The sequence below is a fragment of the Carassius gibelio genome, chromosome B2, assembly GCF_023724105.1.
Source record: "Carassius gibelio isolate Cgi1373 ecotype wild population from Czech Republic chromosome B2, carGib1.2-hapl.c, whole genome shotgun sequence".
In the NCBI taxonomy this organism is placed as follows: Eukaryota; Metazoa; Chordata; class Actinopteri; order Cypriniformes; family Cyprinidae; genus Carassius; species Carassius gibelio.
The window spans coordinates 25,977,293-26,004,642 of NC_068397.1; the positions used below are offsets into that span (position 1 = coordinate 25,977,293).

General features: G+C 34.3%; 2 protein-coding genes and 1 pseudogene across 2 annotated transcripts; 2 read left to right on the forward strand and 1 right to left on the reverse strand.

Annotated features, from left to right (window-relative positions):
* Positions 1–2,651: 2,651 nt before the first annotated feature.
* Positions 2,652–7,045, forward strand: LOC127951421 (prolyl 4-hydroxylase subunit alpha-1-like; annotated as a pseudogene).
* Positions 7,046–10,787: 3,742 nt separating this feature from the next.
* On the reverse strand, positions 10,788–16,532 carry LOC127950648 (uncharacterized). The gene is made up of 7 exons (XM_052547804.1): positions 16,473–16,532; positions 15,919–15,990; positions 13,742–13,918; positions 13,345–13,521; positions 13,081–13,165; positions 11,648–11,754; positions 10,788–10,799 (listed from the first exon to the last, which is right to left on the reverse strand). Exons 1-7 carry the CDS (start codon positions 16,530–16,532, stop codon positions 10,788–10,790), a joined length of 690 nt encoding a protein of 229 aa, XP_052403764.1.
* Positions 16,533–21,733: 5,201 nt separating this feature from the next.
* LOC127951449 (prolyl 4-hydroxylase subunit alpha-1-like) lies at positions 21,734–27,001 on the forward strand. Its single transcript, XM_052549336.1, has 13 exons — positions 21,734–21,936; positions 22,497–22,593; positions 22,677–22,951; positions 23,050–23,271; positions 23,377–23,513; positions 23,617–23,793; positions 24,783–24,847; positions 25,001–25,094; positions 25,422–25,472; positions 25,653–25,694; positions 25,814–25,882; positions 25,975–26,071; positions 26,481–27,001. The coding sequence occupies exons 1-13, from the start codon at positions 21,858–21,860 to the stop codon at positions 26,549–26,551; spliced, it is 1,476 nt and encodes a 491-aa protein (XP_052405296.1). The 5' UTR covers positions 21,734–21,857; the 3' UTR covers positions 26,552–27,001.
* The last annotated feature ends 349 nt before the right edge of the window (positions 27,002–27,350 follow it).

The window sequence follows — 27,350 nt, forward strand, 5'->3', positions numbered from 1 at the left end:
TCATTTACCAAAACGTGGCCTATTTTAGCTGACTTCACCCTACTAGTCAGGTAAAATCAGATTGTAAGAGCCGACTGATTGCTATAAAAAAGGGAAGAAGCACTTCCAATACTCGTGTTCTTGTTAGCAATGGTTACCTCCAAAGAAATAAGTGCAGAAATCATCGCTTTGCATCAAAATGGCCTCACATGCAAGGAAATTGCTACAAAGAATATTGCACCTAAAAGAACCATTTACCGGATCATCAAGAAGTTCAAGGAGAAAGAGGTTTGACTGCTGTGAAGAAGTCTTCAGGACGTCCCAGAGTGTCCAGAAAGCACCAGGACCATCTCCTACTGAGGGGTCAGCTACAGAATCATGTCACCACCAGTGCAGAGCTTGCTCAAGAATGGCAGCAGGTTGGTGTGAGAGCATCTGCACACACAGCGAGGCCAAGACTTTTGGACAAAGGCCTGGTGTCAAGAAGGGCAGCAAAGAACCCACTTCTCTCCAAGAAAAACATCAAGGACAGACAACTGATTTTTCAAAGAAGAAAAGGTGAATGCTACAATGAGTCCTGTGACATGCCAAAAGTGAAGCATCCTGAGACCATCCATGTGTGGGGTTGCTTTTCAACCAAGGGACTGTGCTCTATTATTCTGCCCACAAACACTGCCATGAATAAAGAATGGTATCAAAACGTCCTGCAGCGACTTCTTTCAACGATCCATGAGCAATTTGGTGATGATCCGTGCATTTTCCAGCATGGTGGAGCATGTCACAAAGCAAGAGTGATAAAGTGGCTCCAAGATTGTTACATTGAAATTTTGTATCCGTGGCCAGGCAACTGCCCAGATCTCAATCCCATAGAGAACCTGAGGTCAGTCCTCAAAAGGTAAGTGGACCAGCAGAAGCCCACAAATTCTGATCAACTCTGAGAGCTAATAAGGCAAGAATGGATCGCCATCAGCAGGATTTGGCCCAGAAGCTAATATCCATGCCAGAGCGAACTGCAGACGTTATGAAGAACAAGGGTCAACACTGTAAATATTGCCAATTTATAATATGCTTATCATTGTTTTTCATTATACCATAGAAATGTGGAAAAATAATATACAAATGAGGCAGCAAACTTTGCAAAACACAGAATTTATGTCACTGCCAAAACGGTATTTTACAGTCCTGTTCCCCATGTACATACTATGTACTTATTATAGTAATTACAATAACTATGTAATAACTAGGTACTAACCCTGAACCTACCCCTAAACCTAACCCTACCCCATGTAGTTACCTTGTATTACCAGAACTTTCTTAGATAAATACACTGTAAGTACACTATAAGTACATGTTAGTACACATACTGTAAAATAAAGTGCAACCAAAACTTTTGTTGTTCCATGTGTCTGTGTGTGAATTTTTTTCCCCATTTTTTGAATATTTTTATAAACAATATTTGTTAAAGACTATTCTAGTCACCATTCATGTGTGTGTGTGTGTGTGTGTGTGTGTGTGTGTGTGTTTAAATACATATTGCCTGGACATGTATTTTACAAGATTTCTGATAAGAAAATAGTTTTTTTTTGTGATGAGAGATCTGAACAGAGCTGATTATTGTGTTATGTTCAAATTCAATAGTGTCTAAAAACTGAATGAAATATTGTACACCGAGATTTTTGAGAGTGATATCACAATTTCAACATAATATATTGACATTCTTTGATTTTTTCACCAATCCAGATCAGGAAGTGAAGGAATCAGCCTGATTTTTACATTAATGTTTTTGTTGAGTTCCAGTAAGAATGAGATATGATCTGTCTCCCTCCCTGTTCTTGTCTTAAGCTGGATGTTTAGTGTACCCTGTCAACATACTTCAGAGTCTTCATGTGCGATATGACGCACACACAACAAATATGCCAACGTAATGATGGACTTTTAACTTTTCGTTTCTGAATTAGTCTCACTCACATGTGATACAGACATGGTTGCTAACACAGCATTCTTGTAACCATGTGTAGAATGACAGAGGAATTTTATTATTTTTTTGTTTATTTATTTATTCTGCCTAGAAAAAAAAGGCACTAGAAATTTGGAAAATTGTGTCTGAATTGTTCCACATACCACGCTATGTGCAAGTGAAACCGCTATGTGAAACACATTTGTCTATATGTCAACCTGACATCCTATGATGAGATGAAGGGATTTGGTTGTGAAACCTGTTCCTGCTGTTGAAGAAGTGGGCGGTCTAGTTCCTACAGAATTTTCGGAAATCAGCTAGTTTCAAATAAGCCTAAAATATGATTGCACAACAAACACTAACGAGATTGTAAACAAATGACTAATAGAAAAAGTTACAGTAAATATGTATTAACAAAAAATTCTATGTCCATTGTGTATGGGGTGTTAAATGATTTTAAAACGGGTCTCATGATCAAATAGACCCAACAATGTTTGTCCAGTTATTAGGTACATAATTATTACATACAATAAATGAAAGACTATTTTTGAATCATCATTGTTGTCACGAGAGTTCACTCATGTTAATTTTCACTTTCGTTTCATAAGTCTTCAAGTGCACTACTGAGAAGTTGGAAAAATTCAGGCAGGTGATGTAATGCAGGTGTGTCTTTATAAAAGGATGCACATAAACACTCTGTATTTAAGCTCTGCTGGTTCCCTTCTAGATGCATGTTTTTGTTTTGAGGTATTGAAGGTATGATGACGGCCATAAAGCAAGTGACTGTACTTGTGGTGTGTTCTTTGGTTGTCTGTGCTAGAGGTGAATTCTTCACTTCAACAGGTATATTATTATTATTTCTATATACTGCTGTCTTGAAATCAATTTCTTTATTATTGTGTGAGACACTTTATCAGATTTAAGATTAATTGATTCCATTAATGACTAAACAAGTATTTTTGGTTTCTTACTAATAAACGTTTTTCATTATATCTACAGTTATGTTGAAAAATAAATAAAAAAAATTAAAAGGTCTTTGACATTGAAGTGCAGATGTAATTGTTTTACAGATAAAATTTCACAACTTTTTGAAGAGGAGAACTTCCTTCTGGGGATCTTCAGTTCATACATTGATGCTGAAGAAGAAATTGTAAAGGGAATGAAGAGGTGAAATATAAACCATTCCCTATATAAACCATGAAAGTACTTTTTATTAAGAGCTTTTCAGTATCCAGCAACAATCTGGTATAGGAATCTAATTGTGACAACAATCATATATCTGGTTTTAGTTCAAGATTATATTATTAAATACATCTATTAGACACAACAATAGTTAATGAACTTTTATCTTCAATCCAGAGATCTTCTTCTTCTTCAACTCGGTACATACTTAGACCCTGTGGATCCTGAGGAAATAAAAGACCCCGTGGCAGCTTTTAAACTCCTTATGCGACTGAAAGATGAATGGTTGAAGATTGAAAAATACACTCAAAATAGTCTTAATAAACGTAAGATCTTATTTAAGTTTTTTTTAAGTGAAATGTCTAAACATGCATTGTATATTATTGTTAATAGGTTAAGAAATGTTGAGGAGAACTGTTGATGTAAGAGTAAAACAGTGATAAATGCTTTCAAGATGCTTTGTATTAAACTTATATATATATTAAACTTCATATTTGAAAATCAGACAACGTGTATCAGATACTGCTGGAATATGCACAGATCCCACAGTTAGAAGATTTGAAGGGCGCAGCTTTAGGACTGATCAGTCTGCAAGAGCTCTACAAACTCTACCCACACAACATCACTAAGGGTAAACTGTCTGCGCCAATGTGGTTTCATTGCAAGAGTTTCACTTTTTTCCTTTCAAAACAAGTTCCAGTCTGATTGATGCTTTCATTTTTCATTTCACAGAAACGTCTTTAAATGCAAATGAAGCTTATGTGGTTGGGTTGTACGGTTATACTGAGCACAAATTCCAGCATGCCTTTCTCTGGTTTATGTACACTCTGGAGAGATTATCAGAATACTCAGCAGTTACTAAGGAAGAGTTGCTCCGTTATCTTAGTGACTCAGCCTATCATTTTGGCAGCATACCTGTGGCAATTTACTTCAGCCAACAGCTTTCAAATCTGGGTGAGCTTATGGTGACATTACCGTATTTTCCTCACTATAAGGCGCACTTAAAAGCCTTTTATTTTCTCAAAAAACGACAGTGCGCCTTATAATCTGGTACGCCCTATATGTGAAAACAGTTCTAAAATAGGCCACTCATTTTAGGTACGCCTTATAATCCGGTGCGCCTTATAGTGCTGAAAATACGGTACGTTTATTATTGATATTTGTATATGAGGTTGTCCAATAACTTTGCAATTAGTCTGTTGAAGCAATGAACTTCTTTGCCTCAGACCCAACTAACGAAGATGTCAAAGTTCTGCTGAACCAGTATAGACTCCTTCGCTTCCAGAGGACTTCAAACCCTGACATATTCACACTGAACACAGAATCAAGTAAATATGAGAGACTGTGTAGAGGAGAGATTGATAAGAGGGTAAGTGCAAAGGCTTAATTTTAAATGATTATTTGACATTAAATTACAAACAGTCAGTGTGAAGCTTTGTGTGTTGATTGGATGTTTATTATATTTGATCAAATCAGACCTCCAGGAGGCAGAGAGCGCTGTCCTGTAGGTACAGCACAGCTGGAGGAAACCCCAGACTGATGTATGCTCCAGTGAAAGAGGAAGTGGAGTGGGACGAGCCTCGTATCATCAGATATCATGACATTATTTCAGACACAGAGATAGAGATCCTGAAGAATATCTCCAGACCTCTAGTGAATATCTAACACAAACACACACACACATCAAATTTGATTATCAGTATTATTAGAATCTATTATCTTGTTTCTTATTATGTTTTATTGTGCTGTTTACTTGGTAAAAATATGGACATTTCTTTTCAAAGTCATCTTGGCCTCTTAATTCTAGTAAAGACACATCTTTATGCAATGAAATATAATGATATTCTAGAGAATTGTGTTTCTAACTTTGTGGCAGATTAAGGAGAGAACATCAAATATATATATATATATATGTGATGTTTAATTTACCTTTTGTGGTCTCCTGTAGCTTTCTAGGTCTAAGACAAAAGGGGGGGGTAACAAAGATGCGTACTTCTCAAAGGTGATAATCACATTTTTTACCCATTATGTTTCCAACATCTGCATTACATATCTGTTTAATTAAAGTACTTATATTTCTTCACTTTTATTATTGGAAGAAAAATGTAAACCAGTTACAATGTGGTTGAATTTGATCAAATATAAAAATCATTCTCTTGTTTTCAGTGTTTTTCTAGATGAAGGCTACCCGGTGGTTGCTCGTGTCAATCAGAGGATTGCAGACATCACAGGACTCTCCATGGAATCAGCTGAACACCTACATGTAACGTCATAGTAAATAAGAAATACAACCTGCTCATGCACAGGAAGCTAGCTTGGTCACATTCTCTTAAACTATATAATATAATATAATATAATGTTACATTATATTATATTATAGACTTCCAGGCAACATTGATTTAAGCACTCTGAGGGCTGTTAATAATAAAAATAATTTTATATTACATCATCTATCGTACTTCAGATTTGTTTCAGGATTAACATGTATTTTCGTTTTGAAATGTTCTGTGTTGTTTCACCTGTTGCTTTATCGTTTTCCAGGTTCAGAATTATGGGATTGGTGGCAAATATGAACCACATTATGATGAATGGGTAAGATCAGTATACTATTAATTTCTATTTGTTTTTGATCCAATGCAGCACTCGCATACAGCATAATCAAGTGTCAAGCTTTTATATGCCAAATGATCAAGGCAAATGTCATGACCCTTTAACCTAGATCTTCAAACTGAATAGCTCTATTCTGTGTTATTGAGAGCTTGATAACAGACAAGTAACTTATAAAATCATTGCAAAATAACTTAATGTTTGATCTCACAGAATGATGAGACTGGAAGGATTGCTACATTCTTAATTTATGTAAGTTTGGCCCTCCGAATTCCAATGTAAATATGAATTACTTATTCGCCGTTTGCCACATTACCTGTATTGTACAATCCTTATGAACAGTAAATAATGTGTTCTTGCTGTAGATGAGTGATGTGGAGAAAGGGGGCGCCACTGCGTTCACTAAAGTTGGAATTGCATTGAAACCAAAACAGGTAAACCCTCAAATCACTGATCTGTGGTATATTATAATAATAAAGAAATTATTTAAGTATAGTTTAATGTAAAAGTACAAAAGTAATATTCATGCATCCATTCTCTAATGCTTAAGGGTTCAGCTGTGTTTTGGTACAACCTCCACAAGAATGGAAATGTGGATCTGAAAACAGAGCATGCTGGATGCCCTGTGTTATGGGGAAACAAATGGGGTAGGTTTTAAAATATATTATTGATATTCTTACCTTCTATAATGTATAAATACTGTACATCTATGTTAAAATTACTACATTTCATGTAAACATTGTTTCTTTTCAGTGGCAAATAAATGGATCCATAAGTTTGGACAGGAGTTCAGGAGACCCTGTTCTTTGTCATACTGGGAGTGAAAGACACTGAGACCATGGAGAAATCATATGAATTGCATCTTGTAGCATCTGTTCATTATGTATCATATAAGTTATCTGTAAAATAGCTGTATACTGTATTAACCTTAACTGTGATTTACTACTCTCTAGTTAATGCTAATAGTTATTATAATATACATAAAAAAGTGCAATAGAGTAAAATAAAGTTTCAATAAGATATCAATGGATAATCACATTACCTGAATGGATCAATCGTACAGCAGCCAATAAGGAGTTATGATGATTTACATGTTTTACAAGTTTTGTGGTACAGTAAATGTAGTTTTGTAATGTGTTGGGTTGGCGGTCAGTAGAGTTTGCATTTGAAGTCTGATTTGTGTGTGTGTGTGTGTGTGTGTGTGTGTAGACCTCAAATGCAAAGAACAAGACCGTCAGCTCTCACAGCAACACACACAATAAACCAAGAATCACTTTGATACTTTGATACTCTGACTTAAAGACTGAGCAAGGATACAAATAAATGCTGGAGGAAGTTGTGGAAGGTCTTGTGCTCTCTGTTTCCCTCTGCTGGACAGACCGTGGAGTGACATATTTAAAAACTCAGATGATGTGCTGAGAATCTTTGCTGAGATCCAGTTCAGGCTGGTTCACAAACATGTGTGCTCTCTGGTTCAGCAGTGTTCATTTCACTTCGATCTGTTTTATCATTTACTCTCCTTGGCAGATTTTCAAGGAAGCATACAAGAATATCTGTAATGGAATAAAAGGCACATAAAATATCAGGAGCTGTAAAATGTATAATATTTTTCATTTAATAATAGTAAGTAACGAAATTCATACTGAAGCTAATATGCTTCACACAGAAATAGATATGTGATTAAATGATTGAACCTTTCAACTTATCTTTTTAAAACGTATTCTTTAGGCCTTCAACCCTGTTCCTGGCAACCCACTTTCCAGCAGACTTTAGCTACAAAAATAGTTTTGTGTGTTACCCTAATCAAACACACTTGGAGCAGCTAATCAAGCCCCTCAAGATTGCTTGATACAGGCAGGTGTGCTGAAGCAGGTTTGAAATAAATTTAGCAGGGCTGAATAGTGCATTCCGCAGGCACGTGCACACATAGACATCAAAGGGGGCTTGAGCAACTGCCCTTTTCTCAGAAATGTCTTGTATATTTTTCTAACACAAACACAAAGTACATAACTACAGCTGCCTGAATCTGCTGCGATGAATCTCAAACACTGTTTTTCGCTTTCAAGTGACAAGTTTCGCGCTCTCCCTTTTGCACCGAGATATTTGGTTCAAAAGTGATTTGTGCATCTGTAGAGGTAGTGGGCGGGACAATTTAGAGATTACAGATTTTCAATCAGAAGAGCTATACGAGATATATGAGATATATGAGATTCATCGCAGCAGATTCAAGCAGCTGTAGTTATGTACTTTGTGTTTGTGTTAGAAAAATATACAAGACATTTCTGAGAAAATATTCTACAAGTGTGCAACTCTCATTTGATGAATTCACGTACTGATTTACGGATGTTCAACATTTCTCCACGACTTCACATTTCTTGATGCGGGTGTGTAAATGCGTTTTGCACCACATTCACTGCAGCAATTGTATCAAAAATGTGAGCGTACGAGTTTCTAAATGTGTGATTTGTAGAAGAGGATTTGTGCACCTGCAATGAAGAATCTGAGAAGGTGTAACTGTTGTGTTGTGTTTGTAGGAGAGAAAAAAAAGTCTACAGGTTTGCATCTCTTAAAACATTTCTCTCTGTGGCTTCAAATTTACTGATACACATGTGTGGCTTTTCTTTACAACTACAAATCGCACTGCCACAGGTGTTCAGTTGTTTTGAATCAAAAATAACTTCATACCCTTTACTTTCTTCCTTTTCTTTCGCGTATTCGTAGATCCGTCTCGATCTGTTCCGCCGACAAAATAAATGCGCAAAAATGAAAGCGCTCTGAAATGTTTAGTCGTGCCTCTGTGAAGTTCTGAAGGCATTGCCCCTGGCAACAGATAGCGTATCCTGCCATCAGGGCCGACCGGCTCAGACCCCTCCCAAATCAACCCAAATCGGCACGTGACTCCTCGGCTTCCGCTAAAGAAAATAGTACGCTCCGTCTCTATGGTTAGAATCCTGTGAGTCCATAGCAACGCTCTGTTTTTCATGGCAACGATCTGTTATACTCCGCACAGCGGTGTGTTATCAAGAAATAACAGACCGCATTCCCCAGGTGAAAAAAGGGTACTTTAGTGCACAAAAAATACACTTAAGTACAAGAAAGTACATTTGTAGTACATTCATATTTTTTGTGCTAAAAACAACTGTAAAAATAATACACTATTAATACACTAATTAAAAGTATATTTTTACTTTAGTAGTACTTAAGTGTAATTAATAAAGTATACTAAATACCATTTATATTTAAAATGTATTTTAAGTGCATAAAAAAAATATACTTTTTAAAAAATAGACAGAAGAGTTTTTTTAGTGTATTTCTTACAAGTACATTTTTAACGCATTAAAAATAGTTCATTGTTAGTGTACTTTTACATAGCTATCAAAGTACACTAGCAATTAACTATTTTTAATGTGTTAAAATGTACTTGTAAGAAATACACTAAAAACTCTATTTTTTCAAAAGTATATTTTTTTGTTAATGCACTAAAAATACATTTTTAAAAAATAAGGCTTTTAGTATACTTTATTAATTACACTTAATTACTATTTAAATTAAAACATACTTTTAATTAGTGTATTTATAATGTATTGTTTTTACAGTTGTTTTTAGCACAAAAAATAAGAATGTACTACAAATTACTTTCTTGTAATTAAGTGTTTTTTTAGTGCACTCAAGTACACTTTATTTTCACCTAGTGAAAATACTAAAGTAGTACTTAAGTGTAATTAAGAAAGTGTACTAAATAACATTGATATTTTAAATGTATTTTTAGTGCATATAAATAAGATATACTATTGAAGAATTACACAGAATAGTTTTATTACTGTATTTCTTACAAGTACATTTTTAATGCATTAATAATAGTTCATTGTTAGTGTACTTTTAGATAGTTTAAATTAAATTATTTCAACAGAAATATGTTAGAAATGTATTCACAAATGTGCTATTTCAGTACACTATATAAATATACTAAATAGCACTAACACTGAAATTTATTTTAAGTGTAATTAGATAGTTAACCTAAATTAATTTAGTTTACAATATATTAGCAATAGGTTAAATTAATTGTGCTACTTAAGTATACTTAAATACACTAAATATTAAATTGATATAGTACACATATTCAGAAGTCTTTTGCATTGAAAAAGCATGCAGCGATCACACCGATTAACAGATGGATTTTCATAACTTGTAGGTGCTTATGCTATACTATAAATGCACTACTATCACATTAAGTATGTTACTTAAAAGTGTCCTTTTGCTATACAAAATTGCAATATGATTGTTTTCCACATTTATTGTCAATAAAAAGAAAACAGATATTTAAATAGTTTAATAATTTCACAGTAACCAAAAATAATTCACTTAACACTGTCTGTGAGTTAATATTTAGAACAGGCATGACAACTGTATTTTTCTGACTGTTTGCTTTGTATTGCATAACATTTTATGAAAAAAAAACAAAAAAAAACTTGCAAGCTTGGAGGATAAGTAAATAGAATAGACGTTATTGTCATTGGTACAACAACATTTAGGGTGCTTCCACAGAGCCATACCATTGCACCATACAAAATAAAAGAAAAACGAGGAACAACATATATCCAGATAAGGGCACGAACAGGCTCAGTGAGCAATATGCATATCTCTCATTCATGTGTCAGTTCATATTTAATCTCTCTCTATATTATTTGGGAGTGGAATAACATAGTTTTTGGCTTTTGCTTCTATCAAAACACATTTTCTGTAAAACAGATCAGTGGGAACCGCACATACATTGTTGTAGAACCCAGAAGCTCGTGCAGATACACTACGTAAACAACTTTCAAGCACACCACGAGTAAATGGATATTGGAATAAATTCGTTATTTTTGTTTGTTTTTGGCACAAAAAAACTATTCTCGTCGCTTGATAAATGGATGGTTGAGCCACTGGAGTCACTTAGACAATTTCAAACAATGTCTTAATACGATTTCTGATCGAGCAAGTTTAAGCCCCTTGGAAGTCAATGGAAGACTTATCCAGCGCTCAGATTACATCATAAATATAATATTTTGTGATGCAATGGTTAATGGAAGTCCTAAGGGTTTAGAACAACACACGGGTGACTAAATACAAAGAACTTTTTGAACCCTTTAATAAAATGATTAAACTACAGATTACTGTATGTATCTTATATGAACAAAACATACATTTCTTCTTTACTTTCACATTCCTTTCCCAACAACAACAAAAAAATAACCTTTACAGTGTTTTTTTTTTTTAAACAAAACTTTCATTATTGCACTTTCGCCATATTACGGCTCTAACCTCGGACTGTGATGTGCCCGGAAACTAGGATATGACAGTGTCTGCCGAAAAAAATAAATAAAAAAAACATTAGTACATTAGTGCTTTATGAATAGCCACAAAATCATTCATAATATCCACCTTATGCTTATAGGATATAAAACTTGCTAGAATATAGACACACAATGATTTTCTAGGCAAAAAGAGACCTTTTTCACAGTCTGTGTGATCATATCTGTTTTGTAGTAAAGGATGGCTGCATTACTGTCGGCAGTTTTGTGAAGAAAGCTAAACTAGCTGAACTTAGCAATAAATATCAATATATGAAATAGTTTATTCATACTGATGCCCTACCATGCCATCCTCCATTTTATTGTTTAATATTAACTTATCGATGTGATTGTCAGCACTATGAATGAGTAGAAGCAAGCTGCTCCAATACTCCCAGAGAAATAATCAAGATGATTTAGATTTATTTTAATTATTCTTTAAATAAGTTTTTTTGTGATTAACATATGCTTTTGTCTACAGTATGCAGTTAAATTACTCAATCATGCTGGATACAACTTGTTCTTAAGAACTAGTTAAAATTTTTGTTTTGAATGATTAGTATTTCACAAAACGCATACAATAACATACCATCTCTTGGGCTGCGCTGGAGGACCCTGAGCTTGTGCTTGCTGTATCGATCCCTCTGTTCATTGAGGATATTAGTTCCTTGACACACTGCACTAAGGTGGGAATTTCTGCAAAAAAAAGAGGATATGTATTTTATATAGTTTAAAATGTACTATAACTAACAGATTTTGAGGACATACCAATTATGACAGTCAAGTTAAACTAAACTGCAGCTTGAGTATATGTCGTTTTCTCTAAAGCCCTATTTGCACGGGATTAGTATTATCTGGGGATGATGAGTGATTTTGAAACTGCCCCCACATTAATTTTGTTATGTGCATTCGCACGGGATATGCAAAGCCAGTGATTTTACTCAAATTTAATGACATAACTCCCGGATAATAGGAATGTCAAGGTTTTGACAGTCCCGTTTCTGCAAATTGTAGCGATATGTCAGCACCCAAAATACTATCAAACACTCCAAAGCAGCTCCATTCTGAAAAGGAAAAAGGCAAAGAAAAGCTACACGGGAAACAAAAACCTTAAAAAATGATATATGACCCGCCAAATTACAGAAATGACTATTTGTAGTGCACTGACAATAGTTTTATATAATTTGTTTGTTAATAAATTAATTAATTAAGACATTGTTGTTTGATAGTTTTACCTGAATGAATTTTAAAATAATTTACTATATTTCAGATCAATTTGTTTGTTTTACTTAATTAACCACCGTGTTTTAACACACACACACACACACACACACACACACATATACAGTGGGGATATTGGGCACCCCTTGCAGAATATGTGAAAATATGAGTAATTTTCAAAAAATAAGAGAGATCATACTAAATGCATGTTATTTTTTATTTAGTACTGTCCTGAGTAGGATATTGTACATAAAAGATATTAACATTTAGTCCACAAGACAAAAAAAATTGCTGAAATTATTAAAATAACCCCATTCAAAAGTTTGGGAACCCTTGGTTCTTAATACTCTGTGTGGTCACCTGATGATCCTCGACTGTCTTTCTGTTTTGTGATGGTTGTGCATGAGTCCCTTGTTTGTTGGTTCAATACGAATACATGTACTACTCCACTCCTGATGCACACCACAGGTAATACGTGTAAAAACACATCGTAAGTGGGGTAGGAACAAGATGCCAAACGCCACAGTTGAGATTTCTAGAGGTGTCGAAAAGATTTCTATTAAAAAAGTTATGAAGAAAGATGGCTGCTTAGAATGATTACAAAGATTGTAAATGCTTAATGCTCAGAATCTATCTAAAGAAATGAAATACAGTACAACCACTTTTTACTGCTTTAAATACAAATTAAGTCAATAGAAAATTACAATCACACATGTATTATTGTATATATAGTATATGTAAGACATAATTATCCACATAGCATCCCTCAGCACAACTCATTTCAGGTATTTTATACTGTACCTTTCAAAGCTTTCAACACTTCACCACTGACAAATAATGGCTGTTCCACACTCTCTCCACTTGCCTCAGCAGCATCTAAGGTATCCTATATTTAAAACAATAAATACAATTTCAAATAAAAATGATTTGCATGGTAATGTTCTACTTGCAAAAAAAAAACGCTTTGGAGAACCTGAAAAAATATGATTAAAAATACATTAGAATAACTATAACACAGTCCAAATGTTTTTTTTTTTTTTTGGTGTATGGTCTGAAACGACATACAGTTGGTTGAAAATTCTCTGGGTAATCGAATAAATCCACATTTGTGTCCACGGTTTCGGCTTGAACTTCCTCCTCACTATGTAACGGATTGGTTCTGCGTGGATCAGAGTGGAGTGGTTTCCTCAGTGTATCCTTCAGCTGAGTGAGGACCCTCTCATTTGCAACCTTTTTTTGTTTCTGAACCAAAGTCAAAAAGAAATAAAAACTCAGTTATATACAACATAAAAAACAGCGACAACTGAACATCTGTATATAGTCTATAAACAAAAAACATTTAAACAATACCATAGATCTTATAATTTGTATTATCTGCCTAAACATTACTTTTAAAAATACATTAGGTTGACTACGCAGTCCAAAAGTTTGTGTTCATTGCTTAGGGTTTGAAACGACATACGGTTGATTGAGAATTCCCTGGGTAATTGAACAAATCCACGTTTGTGTCCACCGTTTCGGATTCAACTTCCTCCTCACTATGTAATGGATTGGTTCTGCATGGAGTGGAGTGGGGTGGTTTCCTCAGTGTATCCTTCAACTGAGTGAGGATCCTCTCTTTTGCAACTTTTTTTTGTCTCTGGACCAAATAAAAACTCAGTTATATACAACATACAAAACAACTATCATTAGTACAAAACAACTAACATAAATCATTATGGTAATTAAATTTATATGCATTCTACATCATTTTTATTTAAAAAATCAGATGTACTATATCACTCTGCCTTTCGTTTCATTACAGATGTAGGCAGTTAGGACTCACCACTGCACTCTGTATGAAACTGTACAATGGCCTTTCCTCTTTCTCTTAGAAGAAAATTCCATCTGTTAATTTTTACTTTTAAAGCACTAATGGGTAAATTACCCCTTTACATTTCAAATTTACTTATTTAACAAAATAGTGTTTATAGGACAAGGTCGTCAAAAAAACTGTTATTAGTTATTCCATTAACAAGAAAAGAACTTGGAAAAAAGCTTTTTCATTGTATGCACCAAGTGTCTGGAATGAACTTCAAAACACCTTAAATTTAGAATCACTTCAATCTATTAGTACTTTTAAAACCTCTTAAAAGACATCTCTGAATGAACGGTGTACTTGTTTTAACTAGGTACTATTTAAAGGGGGGGGGGGGTGAAATGCTATTTCATGCATACTGAGTTTTTTACACTGTTAAAGAGTTGGATTCCCATGCTAAACATGGACAAAGTTTCAAAAATTAAGTTGTACGTTTGAAGGAGTATTTCTGTTCCAAAAATACTACTTCCGGTTTGTCACAAGTTTCGGAAAGTTTTTTTTCGAGTATGGCTCTGTGTGACGTTAGATGGAGCGGAATTTCCTGATATGGGTCTTAAGGCACTTCTGCCGGAAGAGCGCACGCTCCCGTATAGCAGAGCACTGAGAGGCTGAGCACAGACTATCACTGATCAGAGTGAGAGCGTCGCGAAATATCACAAAAGGAGTGTGTTTTTGGTTGCCAGGGCAAGACAACCCTGCACAGATTACCAAAAGAGAAACAGCATTAAGGGACCAGTGGATTTAGTTTATTTTTACAGAGCATCAACAGAGTTGTGCAAGTGTTTTTGTTTGTTCCCTGCATTTTGAAGATGCTTGTCATACAAACAAGGCCCAGTTTGACGACGGATTTGCGTATAGTTTATTTCTTAAGGATGATGCAATCCCAACGAAAAAGGGTCACGATCGTGTGTTGGAACCGCAGGCGGTGAGTAAAACTGCTTAAAATATTTCTGCCTCCTTGTTAGTGCGTCTGCCTCCCATACCGGAGACCAGGGTTCGAGCCCCGCTCGGAGCGAGTCATTGCTGCTGCTGCTCCCATTCAGTTTCAGCCTCGGGATCTGATTCTGGATCATAAATAAACGGCTGAATCTGACTGTTAGCCATGATTTGTTTTGGATGATGTTTTTTTCCTCAAGGTAATGCCACAGCTTCCAAACACACTCAACACAAAAGCCTACTCGCGCTCGTGATTCTTTAGCTCCGCCCACACGTCACGCCTCCAGCCGGTCGTGTTTTTCCAGGAAAAATCGGTACAGACTATCTTTCTCTTATGAATATAATAAAACTAAAGACTTTTTGGAGTTATGAATGATGCAGTACTACTCTATAGGTACTCAAGATTAACAGGATATTGAGTGAAAACGAGCATTTCACCCCCCCTTTAAATTATATGTTTGTTTTTACTTAAGTTAAATGTGTATTGTATACATAGAGCTTTGCTGTGTATTGTAATTTTTGTCCTGTTTTTTTTTTTTATGTTTTTAATTTGCAACTTTTTTGGCCGCCTGTCTTGGCCAGGACTCCCTGTGAGAAGAGTTATTTAACTCAATTGGACTTTTCTTGTTAAATAAAGGTTAAAAAAAACGAAGGGCCAACAGGACATCTGTATACAAACCACTGATATTTAAACAATACCATACATCTTTCATTTTTTTATATCTCTTTAATAATCATTAAGAGGACATTTTATCCTAGGACTGCAAAATCATAAACATTAGGGCAATTATATATTAGTTAAAAAATATATTTCTTTGAGCAATATTACAGTAAAAAATACGTACTTTTGCTTTTTCATATTGTCGCTTCATCTCAATGTCTGTTTCGTCATCAGAACTTTCTAAAGTGTTTTTTTTCTAGAACAAAGACAAAAACACATTGCACAGCATTCTTAATACATTTTCACTTGCAAACAAAAAACTTAAGTTTGCATTTTAGAAACAAAACCGTGACTGTATTTTAAAAAATAAAATGTAAAAAGCATTCCTTGTCCTTTAGCCTACGTTACGACCCCTCCCTTATGGCAAAGAGGGGCCAGCTTTCTGAAACGTTTCTGTGTCATAGCAAGACAGACAAGGGGATATATATATATATTATATATATATATATATATATATATATATATATATATATATATATATAAAATAATAATAATGTCATGTTGTAATAAAGTTATCTGGCTGCAGCATCTTTAAGTCAAGCGGCACACTCATTTTGACTGTCATTTTAACATGTGAACCAAAATTACTGAAGATGAATTAAGTATTTATCCAACTTACTGAACAAACGTCAGTACTAAACTGCATTTAATCATTAATATTTCGTGCAAGATACTTACTCTTGGTGGAGCGCTGACGTTAGCTCCTGCTGCCTTGACGTTCGCCATCTTCTCATACATTTCGCGCCAGTGTAACGGACTGTGGCCCAATTGTGATTGGCTGAAATTGTTATAGACGTCTGATTGGCCACGACTTATTTAAAAAATAAAATAAAAACTTTTGATTTGAGGATAAAGCCCGCTCAGAGTGTCACAAACTATTCAATGGTGATGTGTGTCAGTTTTTTTTAAAGCATAAAATAAATTTGAGAATCGTAATCAACCAGATATGCAATGATGGCGCTCAAAAGAAGATATAAAGAACATGTACTTGATGATTTGAGACAACCATCAAAGGCCACGAAATATCGACGGATAACAGAATCTGAGGTAAAAAAAAATAAATTCCTGCTAGGTTTAACGACAACGTATTATTATTATTTTAAGGCTAACAGTGCATTGTTTATTACAGAATAATTTTAAGTGCCGAGACCGAGGGAGTTACAAGAAGTATATCAATTGCCCATCCTCCCACAAAGAAAAGAGACGAGTCTTAACGGAGGTATGCAACATTATGTCATTTGACAAAAACAGTTATGGATACGTTTATCAGTGATTCATATTAGAATAACTTATAGGGAACGCGGTAATGTGTGTGCTAAACTGTGACGTTAGCCTAGACTGCACCAGTTTTGTGATTATGTTCGTTCCGATGACAAATCATCCCTTGAGGCTTTACCATATTTGTCTTGGTGACTGTATATTCATCTATAATCCAGCCAGAATCACTAAATCATAATTTAAATCTTTGTATGATCTTCAGATATTTTCATAGTGTAGCCTAAGCCAAATAAAATTTCATTCTAGAAGTGAGAGCTGTCATGAGGCTCAAAATCTGAGCTCCCTTATATAGCTTATATTTTCCCTGTTGTCCTGTATGTGTATGTGATAAAGATACATGAAAAATTGCTTGTAATAAACACACCCATGTCTCCTAATGCTGTTGTCATTACAGCCTGACAGTGAGGCAGCCTGGAGACAGTCCCACTTAGTCCAAATGATGGAATTACCCTCCACGTCAGACCAAGACAGACCTTGGACTCACATAAGTGGGGACCAACCTGATATAAAAATGCTAACAGAATTACAGGTAATAATTAATGTGAACATTGACCAATTTGTATTAATAAAACTTCTAATAAAGAAGTTACTGTGTCAACACCAGCTTATACATAAGTCAATTAATTTAATACTTTGAAGTAAACACTTGTTGCATTATCCATTCATGATAGGTTTATGCAAATTTAAATTCATTATTAATTTATAAGTTTACAAGGTGAATAACTTCCAGTTGTTCAGCAGTTAATGGCTATAACACATTATTTGATATTTTTTATGCAAAACTTTTGTAACTTTTTTGATGTAATTTGATGGATCTTCAATGCAATGCAGATACAGTTTAACAAACACTTTATAGTTAATTGGCATATATTTCTGACCTCATCCAAATTAATACGCCAGCACGGACACTGGGGTCAGAGGGCCAGCTCCAGCTTGTAGTCCCCAAGTCGAGCCTTAAGACTCGGGGGGGACAGGGCCTTTTCTGTGGTTGGATCTAAACTCTGGAACGGCCTGCCCCTCCATGTCCGAACTGCCCCTACAGTCGAGTGTTTTAAGGCTCGTCTAAAGACACAATTTCATTATTTTGCTTTTAATTCTGCCTAAGTTATGTCGTCCACTGTGGTTTTTATCCTTTTTTTATATTTTATATATTTTTAAACTTGATGTTCTTATTTTTTTTAATTGATTTTATATTAATTGTTTTCTATTATGAGTCTTTGCAGCACTTTGGAAACTTTGTGTTTGTAATATGTGATATAGAAATAAAAGGAAAAATTAAAAAATTTAAGAAAAATTAAAAATGGATTGGATTTGTGTATGTTTCATCAGTGGACAAAGACATCTATCCCATTATTCATTGCAAAACTACTCTAATTCTGTCTGGTTGCATATTGTAAGTTAACTATCTTAAACTATTTTAAAAAACACATGTTTATAACTAATGTTTTTTTTATGTATGGCAGGACATATACTGGACATTGGAGATCAACCAAGCCATGTAATAAAATAAGTTAATAAAATAAGAACGTCCCCAGTTAGTTAATGACTTGCATCAAGAGTCTTTCCCCCTGAAATTTAGAAATCTAAATTGGTGAATCTAGAAGAAATCTACAGATGCAAACAGATGGAGGATAGGCTACACTCTAAAAAATGTAGTAAATCTGAGTAACTGCATCTGTACATTAATAAATAAAACTGAGTAGAAATAAGTTAACATTAAAAATAACAATATTTATAAATTAACGTTTTAATTATGAACTTTTTTTTTTTCCTCTAAACCTTTATAAAATAGTATTCCATACAACCACAAATACATACATGACATTGGCTTTTATTTAATTTTATTTAATTTTTACTCAATTATTTTGGTAAGTTTTATTCAAACAATCAAGTAAGATTTTCAGAGATTTTATTAAGTTAAATATTTACTAAGCCACAGAATATTTTTTGAGTGTAGTAGGTTTAAAACAAACTCCATGTAAATGTGGATTTTGAAGGTTTTATTTGATGATGGTGATGATACAGTCCTCCCTCAAATGTGAAACTAAGTCCTTGTCAGTCACCATCAGTTATTGTGTATGTGTACATGCATAGCAATAATAATATTAATGTATTTGATTAAAACATTAAGGCAATTCAGTATTCTGATGCTTAGTTGTGTGAAGCTAAAAAGTTATTTTGCTTGTGAAACAAAAAGTATTTAAACAATTAATTTTAATCATGCTTGCAGTGCAGGGCCAGGCAGGCAGCATAATGCAAAGTTAACAAAATAGCAGCAACAACCTTCATCAGTTTAGAGTGAATATTTGTGTTGATTTAAAAGTGTTATGTGTTCTGATAAAACCAAAATAACTAAAATGATGTAGTGCCTTGTGCAAAAAAAATAAACAAATTATTAGTAAAACACACCCCTCTGCTTGATGCAGTTATTTTGGTTATTCTAAATATATACTTGAAGCTAGTAGCATAGAAAATGTTTTCAAAACATGCAACTTGTGGGATGGTTTCCTTTGCTGCTCTATAAACCTAGTGAATACTAAGGAGACCATGGTTTCTGTGTGAACTGATTATTTTGTAGACATCTTTTGAAAATTAGAGTTTGAGGAAGATAAAATTAATTAACTTTTTTTAATTAAAAAAGGAAGTCAGTGTTGCGTTAATATATATACTTTTTTGTTTCAAAAAAGAAAAAGAAATACGTAATTATGAGAAGTGCCCTTTATTTCACTTGAGCCCCTGCCCCTCAGAATGTCTGTGCACGTCCCTGGCATTCAGGTCAAGTCAGGTAGATCGGATTTCCGAGTTCAACACACAGAAATGGCACATCAAAGTTGTTATTACGAATGGGGAAAAAAAATGTAATCCCAAGTTTTCATGTTCGGGGCGTGTCAGAGAAAAACGTGTCAAATGGAACGGATGTAGACAAAGTTTATAGACCTACATATTCAGTGTCTGTATTCTCTTTTTTTAAACTGAATGTACAATAAAGCCATATTGTATACAAGTTACATACTAGAATGAATAGAATGTAGTGATTCAGTTTACATCACCTTCATAAATTGAATAAAAAATGAAAAAAGCAACAAAGAAAAAATAATTATGCATTCTTTATTCATAATTTTTTAGATACAGAGTTTTTTTTATGAATTTTATGTAAAAGTTGAATCTCCCTCTTGTTCTGACCAAAGTGATTTAAACGAGTCCCTTGACAACTCATATACGAAAGTCCCAGGAGGACTTGAATGTAGATGAATGTTCTAGCAATATAAATGTAGGCTAAATATAACTTTTAAATAGATGTCGACGAGGAGTTAATGGGGGAAAAAACATAACACCAGTACTTCCTGTGAGTGTGTGTTACCCTGAAAAACAAAATATCCTCCTGAGAACCAGAAAAATGTATTTCAGTTTCATATGGCACTGGGCTATATTTGTCTGGAGTCTTTTCAGTGGCAAATAAATGGATCAATGAGTTTGGACAGGAGTTCAGGTGACCCTCTTCTTTGTCATACTGGGAGTGGAAGACACTGACACGATGGAGAAAGGAGAATTCATAAGTGTTATCTGTAGTACCACAGAAGTATTTATCTGTTATATTTATTAAGTGTCATAGTAACATTTATGACTGTTTAGGTAATGTTAATAATAATTGTAATATACAATTTAAAAAGTTCAATAGATTAAAATATAATAAGTTTAAAATAAGTTTCATCAAGATTTCAATGGATAATAACATTACTTGAGTGAATTAGTCAAAAGTCAGTTAGGAGATATTCCTGTAAATAAAATGTGTGTGTGTGTGTGTTTGTTTGTGTCTCACCCTGAAAAACAAGGCTGTCAACATACTTCAGTGTCTTCATGCATGCACAACTTACATATATGACATATTAAACCCACACATTATGTATGTATGTTTAACCAATAATTATGAACTACTTCAGTTATTATTCATTTCAATTTTTTAGAATATACTTTTGTAAACTGCGTATAATCACTTCTAATACAAACAGTGACTGTTTGTAATCAGTATTGACCATGGGCTCAGTAACTCACAGAAAACATAATGTAATCATTAATTTTACTTTTAGTTTCTGCATTAGTCATAAATCAGACTTACAGTACATGTTATGCAGCTGTGATTGATGACACAGCATCCTGCAGCAATAAAACAAAAAGAACGCTATGCCAGTAAAGTTTGTTGTTAAGCAGCATTAGAACAGCTCTTGATAATCAGCAATGATAAGATATCATATTTCACTAAGTCACATTTATGTTCTGTTTTGAGGACCTTAATGTTGATCATGTCCTTCTTTTGGTCCCTTTTTCGTCTTTGATTAGTTTCTTTGGTTGTTTTAGTTACTATTATGCACCTATTTGTTTACCTAGTTACTCAATTATTAACTGATTAGCAAATGTGTTTTTTATTTTAAATTGTTTGTTTGTTCTTGTCTGTGCTATACTGATTTGCTGTGATGTTGTTAGATTGCTGAGACATTGTTCTCCGGTGCTCCTAGGTGTTTTTAAATTGAAAGTAAAAATCACTGCTGCGATTAGGTTCTGCCTCTATGTCACAGCTTTCCACAACCAACCTGACAACACGTGAGAGCTCACCCTTTTAAAGTTTCGCTTTTGTTTTTGATCAGATAGAAGCAGTACCCAGAAACTATAAGGTGGGCAGATACAGGTGTGTCTCTGAAAATATTTATAAATGGTCTGTATTTAAGCTCCATTTCACTTCAAGGTATACACACAGAAGTTGTGATTTGAGATTCTGAATGTTTGATAATGGTTGCAAGGGAATTTACATTTGTGGTGTGTATTTGGACGGTCTGTGCTGCCGGGCATGAATTCTTCTCATCAACAGGTTATAATTTGTATTTCAATTCAATATCAATTCATTGGTTTTGATTTGTTTTTTAATTGTTATTCATTTAGAGTTATAGTATTTTGTCCTTCAATGTTTTTAAACTGTTGCCACGACAAATTAATTGTATGTATTTGTATTTGTATTTGTGGGACTTTACATCAAAATAATTTAACAAATCTTGCTGTATTTGATGCAGTTATACAAAACATTGTAGTTACTTGTATAGATTTTTTTAATTCCATTATTGACTCTTTGATTTGTTACTTAATAAACATTTTTCATTATACCTCTAGAGAACAGAAAAATACATATCAAATGCTTTTTGACATTTAAGTGCAGATACTTTAAGTGCTTTAAGATGCTTTAAGACTTTAAGTGCAGAGGGTGGGAAGTCGTGGCCTAGTGGTTAGAGAGTTTGACTCCTAACCCTAGGGTTGTGGGTTTAAGTCTCGGGCTTCGGGTGCCCTTGAGCAAGGCACCGAACCCCCAACTGCTCTGTGTGTGTGCACTTTGGCCCATACTTGGCTGTATTTCACTTTTTTCACTTTATACTGTAGATCAAATTGCACAGCTTGTTGAGAAGAAGAAAGACCTTCTGACGAGCTTTAGTCAATACATAGATGCTGAAGAAAAGAATATAGCGAAAATGAAGAGGTGAAACACTTAGTTCTAGGATTATGTAATTATTATTATTTTTTAACAATACAACTTCTGATGAATCCCTCTCTTCAATACAGTGTTTATCTGAATCTTCTGCTTTCATACTCTGACCCTGTGAACCATGAGAAAATCATGAGAGACCCTGTGGCAGCTTACAAACACCTCAGACAATTGAGAGATGAATTAATAAATATTGTAAACCACATTCGACCGAGTTTTTATCAGTGTAATGAGTATCAGGATGAATTGGACTTCCTAGAGATCCCACAGCCAGAGGACATAGATGGTGCAGCGTTAGGACTGATCAGACTGCAAGAGATCTACAAACTCTACCCAGAAGACATCATGAAGGGTGAATAGTCCACAGTATTGCACCAGTGCAGTTTCACTGAGAGTGTTTCACTTTTGTTTCCTTTCAGAAAACAGCTTTCATCTGTTTTGATTTCACAGAAATGGCATTAAGTGCAGATGAAGCTTACCATGTTGGGTTGGTCGCTTATAACGAGGACAAATTCCAGCATGCCTTTCTCTGGTTTCTGTACAGTCTGGATACATTAACAGAATACTCAGCCATTACTGAGAAAAAGTTGTTACAGTCTCTTATTTCCTCAGCCTATTATTTTGGCAGCTTGTCTGTGGCAATTTACCTCAACCAACAGCTTCTAAATATTGGTGAGGCCATGCATGGTGACCTTAAGTTAATACTAATAATAATACTTATATTTTTATATTTTAGGCCAGATATAAAAGTCTGTGATTCCTAAACATTTGCCTTAGATCCAACTAATGATGAAGTCAGAGCTCAGCTGAACAGACTCCTTTACTCACATAGAACTTCAAATGCTGACATATTCACACTGAACACAGAGTCAAGTAAATATGAGAGGCTGTGCAGAGGAGAGGTTGATGAGCGGGCAAGTGCATTGTTTTAAATTCAAATCATTACTTGACATGACTTTTTAAATAATGTAATTCTTTGTGTATTCAATGAAAGTTGATTACATTTTATAAAATCAGACCTCCAGGAGGCAGAGGGCGCTGTCCTGTAGGTACAGCACAGGTGGAGGAAACCCCAGACTGATCTATGCTCCAGTGAAAGAGGAAGTGGAGTGGGACGAGCCTCTAATCATCAGATATCATGACATTATTTCAGACACAGAGATAGAGATCTTGAAGAATATCTCCATACCTCAAGTGAATGTCTAACACATACATAAAATAATAAAAAAATATGTTGATGAGGTTTTTATTATTATTCAATGGGCAAAAGTATGCGGACAGTGACGTCCTACTTACATTCTAGACTGGTGGTTTTCAAGCTTTTTATATGATACCGCCTACTAAAATATAGCTATTTATAAATATATGTAAAATATCTGAGGAAAAAATTACCTTAATTTAGTTAATAATGTATATTGGACTTTCTCTACTTTTGGTAAAGTTTGAACACCTTAACAGAATACTAAAATACTATTGAATAAGAGTTGTCGCAATCTCTTAGTTCCCTTAGCTTACTGTTCAAGCAGCCTAATTGTGTCAGGTAGCCAGACTTACAGGACAAAAGTAGAAGGTCTGGGAACCTTGGCCACTTTGAATAGCCAAGGCCTGCTCAAAGAGGCGATATGATTGAATCACGTTTTGTTTTGGGCCACGTCATGTTCAGGAGCTAGAAATATCATCATAATTACAGACCAGTGTGTAAAACTCTTGGATGTTTTTTCAAGAGTCTACGTGTGAACTTTACATATTTCACAAATTTTGAAAATCCAGCGTTTAGTTGATCCTGATAAGCCCTTATTGCCACAGATGTAAACATGACAGCTTTCTTTTTCCATGAGGGTATTTGGCACCACAACATCTTTGTTTCCAGGCGAAACATTTAGAACATGACATACGTGTCTCCTGGAACTCCTGTATAATTCAACCAATCTGATGACTTTGACTTTGAAACTCCTGAAGTGTCATCCAAATATCATCCAAAATCAGTGCCTGAATAGTGTCTGAATAGGAGCAAATCTCTCCAAAGCCATGTTCTAGAGGAAGACCTTCCCACTCCAGTGGAAGCTGTTGCTAGTGCTAATGATTTTAAAATTAAATGTGGCATTTGGGTGTTCACATACTTTTGTCCATACTACATACTACATAATTCTGTACTTGACAGTTCATTTCTACATGTGTCCTAGCTTTCTAGATCGAAGGTTTATCAAGATGGATGGAGTGCAGTCTCTCAACACCGTGTTTCTCAAAGGTTTAATAAATATATCTCCTCATTAATGAGATAGTTTACCCCAAATGTAAAATCAACATAATTTAAGATGTTAAGTAAATAATTTTTTATTTGATTACCAAAAACATGGTCATGCACTTATTATGCAAAGAAAAATTACCACTATATTTTCAGTGTTTTTCTACAAGATGACCCTTTGTCTGCTCGAGTCAGTCAGAGGATTGCAGATGCTACTGGACTTTCCATTGAAACAGCTGAACCACTGCTTGTACGTAATATTATAAGAAAGAAAAGCGATCATGCATTTCCCCACCAGTTGTGTCTTACAGTTAACTTGGACATACTACTTTGCCCACTATCTAGAAAGAAAGAAAGAAAGCTCAAATATTAATTTGCTAACACTATATGTTGCTAAGGAGTGATATACCTTTGGAAGTCTAATATTTATTATGAAATTACATAACAGATTTATCACACTTGAGTTCTTCCAGTAAGTGCATTAAACATGTGACGCATTGTTTATAAACAGTTGAGCTTTACTTCAGTCATTTTCATTTCAATAGTGATGCATGAGTGATGTAATAATTTTTTTCAGGTTCAGAATTATGGCATTGGTGGCAGATTTGAACCACATTATGATGCACTGGTAAGTTCACTATGCAACGATCATAACGTAAATTTGTAGATCAATTCATCATATACATTTCTAATGAGTCTTTAGAATGGCAGGTTAATTTGCTAACACTATATGTTGCCACTTTATTAAGTAATAATAACTGACTAAATAAATGCAAAGTTGCAAACATATGTTTGTTTGTCCTCACAGGAGACAGGAGAGAATGACAGGATTGCTACATTCCTTATTTATGTAAGTTGACAGCGTGAGTGTAGCTTTCAGAAAAACTGACTTGAAGTATTTCCATAGCTATTCCTATTAATTTTACCTGTGTGGAAAAATAAAAAAGAAGTCACGTGCTCTTGTTTTAGATGAGTGATGTGGAGATAGGGGGTGCCACCGTCTTCCCTGGCATTGGAGTTGCAGTGCAGCCAGTAAAGGTAAATGTTACATTTACACAGTATATACAGATAATTACTGAAATGATAAAAGTAAGCAAAATCATTTAAGCATCCTCTCTGTGCTCATTCAGGGTTCAGCCGTTTTTTGGTACAACCTCTATAAGAATGGTGAACTGGATTTGAATGCATACCATGCTGGATGCCCTGTGTTATTGGGTAACAAATGGGGTAGGTTTTTTTTTCTGTATTTCAGGTCTAAGATATAACTGGCAGATTTTTTATTATATTATTTTGGAACGCTGCCTGATTTAGCACATTGATTGTGTATTTTCAAAATATATCTAAATAAGGCAATAAACATTAATATATTCTCTATGTAGCTTTATCAGTACAGTTGCTTATGGTAAATGACTATTGTTTATTATTTATTTTTTATCTATTCAGTAGTGTCCTTGCATTAAACATTTATATTCGGAGTGAACAGGTTTTCATAACTGTTGTTGTGTTCGAGAAGAAAAACAATCTGGTCACAAATCATTTAAAAAAGAAAGCTATGTATGGAGGCAACTGAAAGCTGAGCATAATGTTGAATGTAAAAATGATTTATTTCATTTTTTTATCTTGACTTTTTTTTCAGTGGCTAACAAATGGATCCATGAATTTGGACAGGAATTCAGGAGGCCCTGTTCTTTGTCAGAATGGGAGTGAAAGACTCCAGAAATCATATAGAAATCACATGATATTTACACATGTATCATTTATATCTACCACAGATAATTTATGTGAAAGTTGTACTCTGTACTATATGTTATGTTTATGTATCATAAAAGTTGATAATGTAGACAGGATCTGTACCATGAATTTGTAATATATTGGTCAAAACCATTCTTCTGACACAGATGAGTCAGTGTCTTTAGGTCTCTGATCACAAACTCTGGTCCATGTGACATCTCCACCGTTCTATTTGTACTCTTGTATGTGACACATATGGTTTGGCCATTGATTGCAAATTAGTTGCAGGCCTCTGATTTTAGGCCTCTGAAGTAGAAGGAAAGATGGAGAAAAGAACAGATGTTATATTCTGTAAAAGAATGAGATTTAAAAAAAAAACAATTAGCCTGTAATATACTCAAATTTGCAGCTGTGCAATAAATCATTTAAAACACACAGGTTGGAAGACTTGGGTAATTCACTAGTAGTTAACTGAAGTTAAACTTGTAGGTGAAACGTTTTCCTTTGGTCTTGTACAAAATTTTCTTATAATAATATCTAAGAAAAAAACAGATGTCAAACTATATTAGTCAACTGATAAAATATCATTTAAAAATTGCATATTACAGTCCGTAGGTCTACTCTGAACTGGAATAAAATGCATATGACATACAGTGGTGGCCAAAATTATTATAACACTATTATTTTCACAAGCTAAAAATTGTTTTAGGTCTATTATTTCTATATTTTGCTTTAGAGTGTCAGTAGGAAACATCAGTTTACATTCCCAAACTTT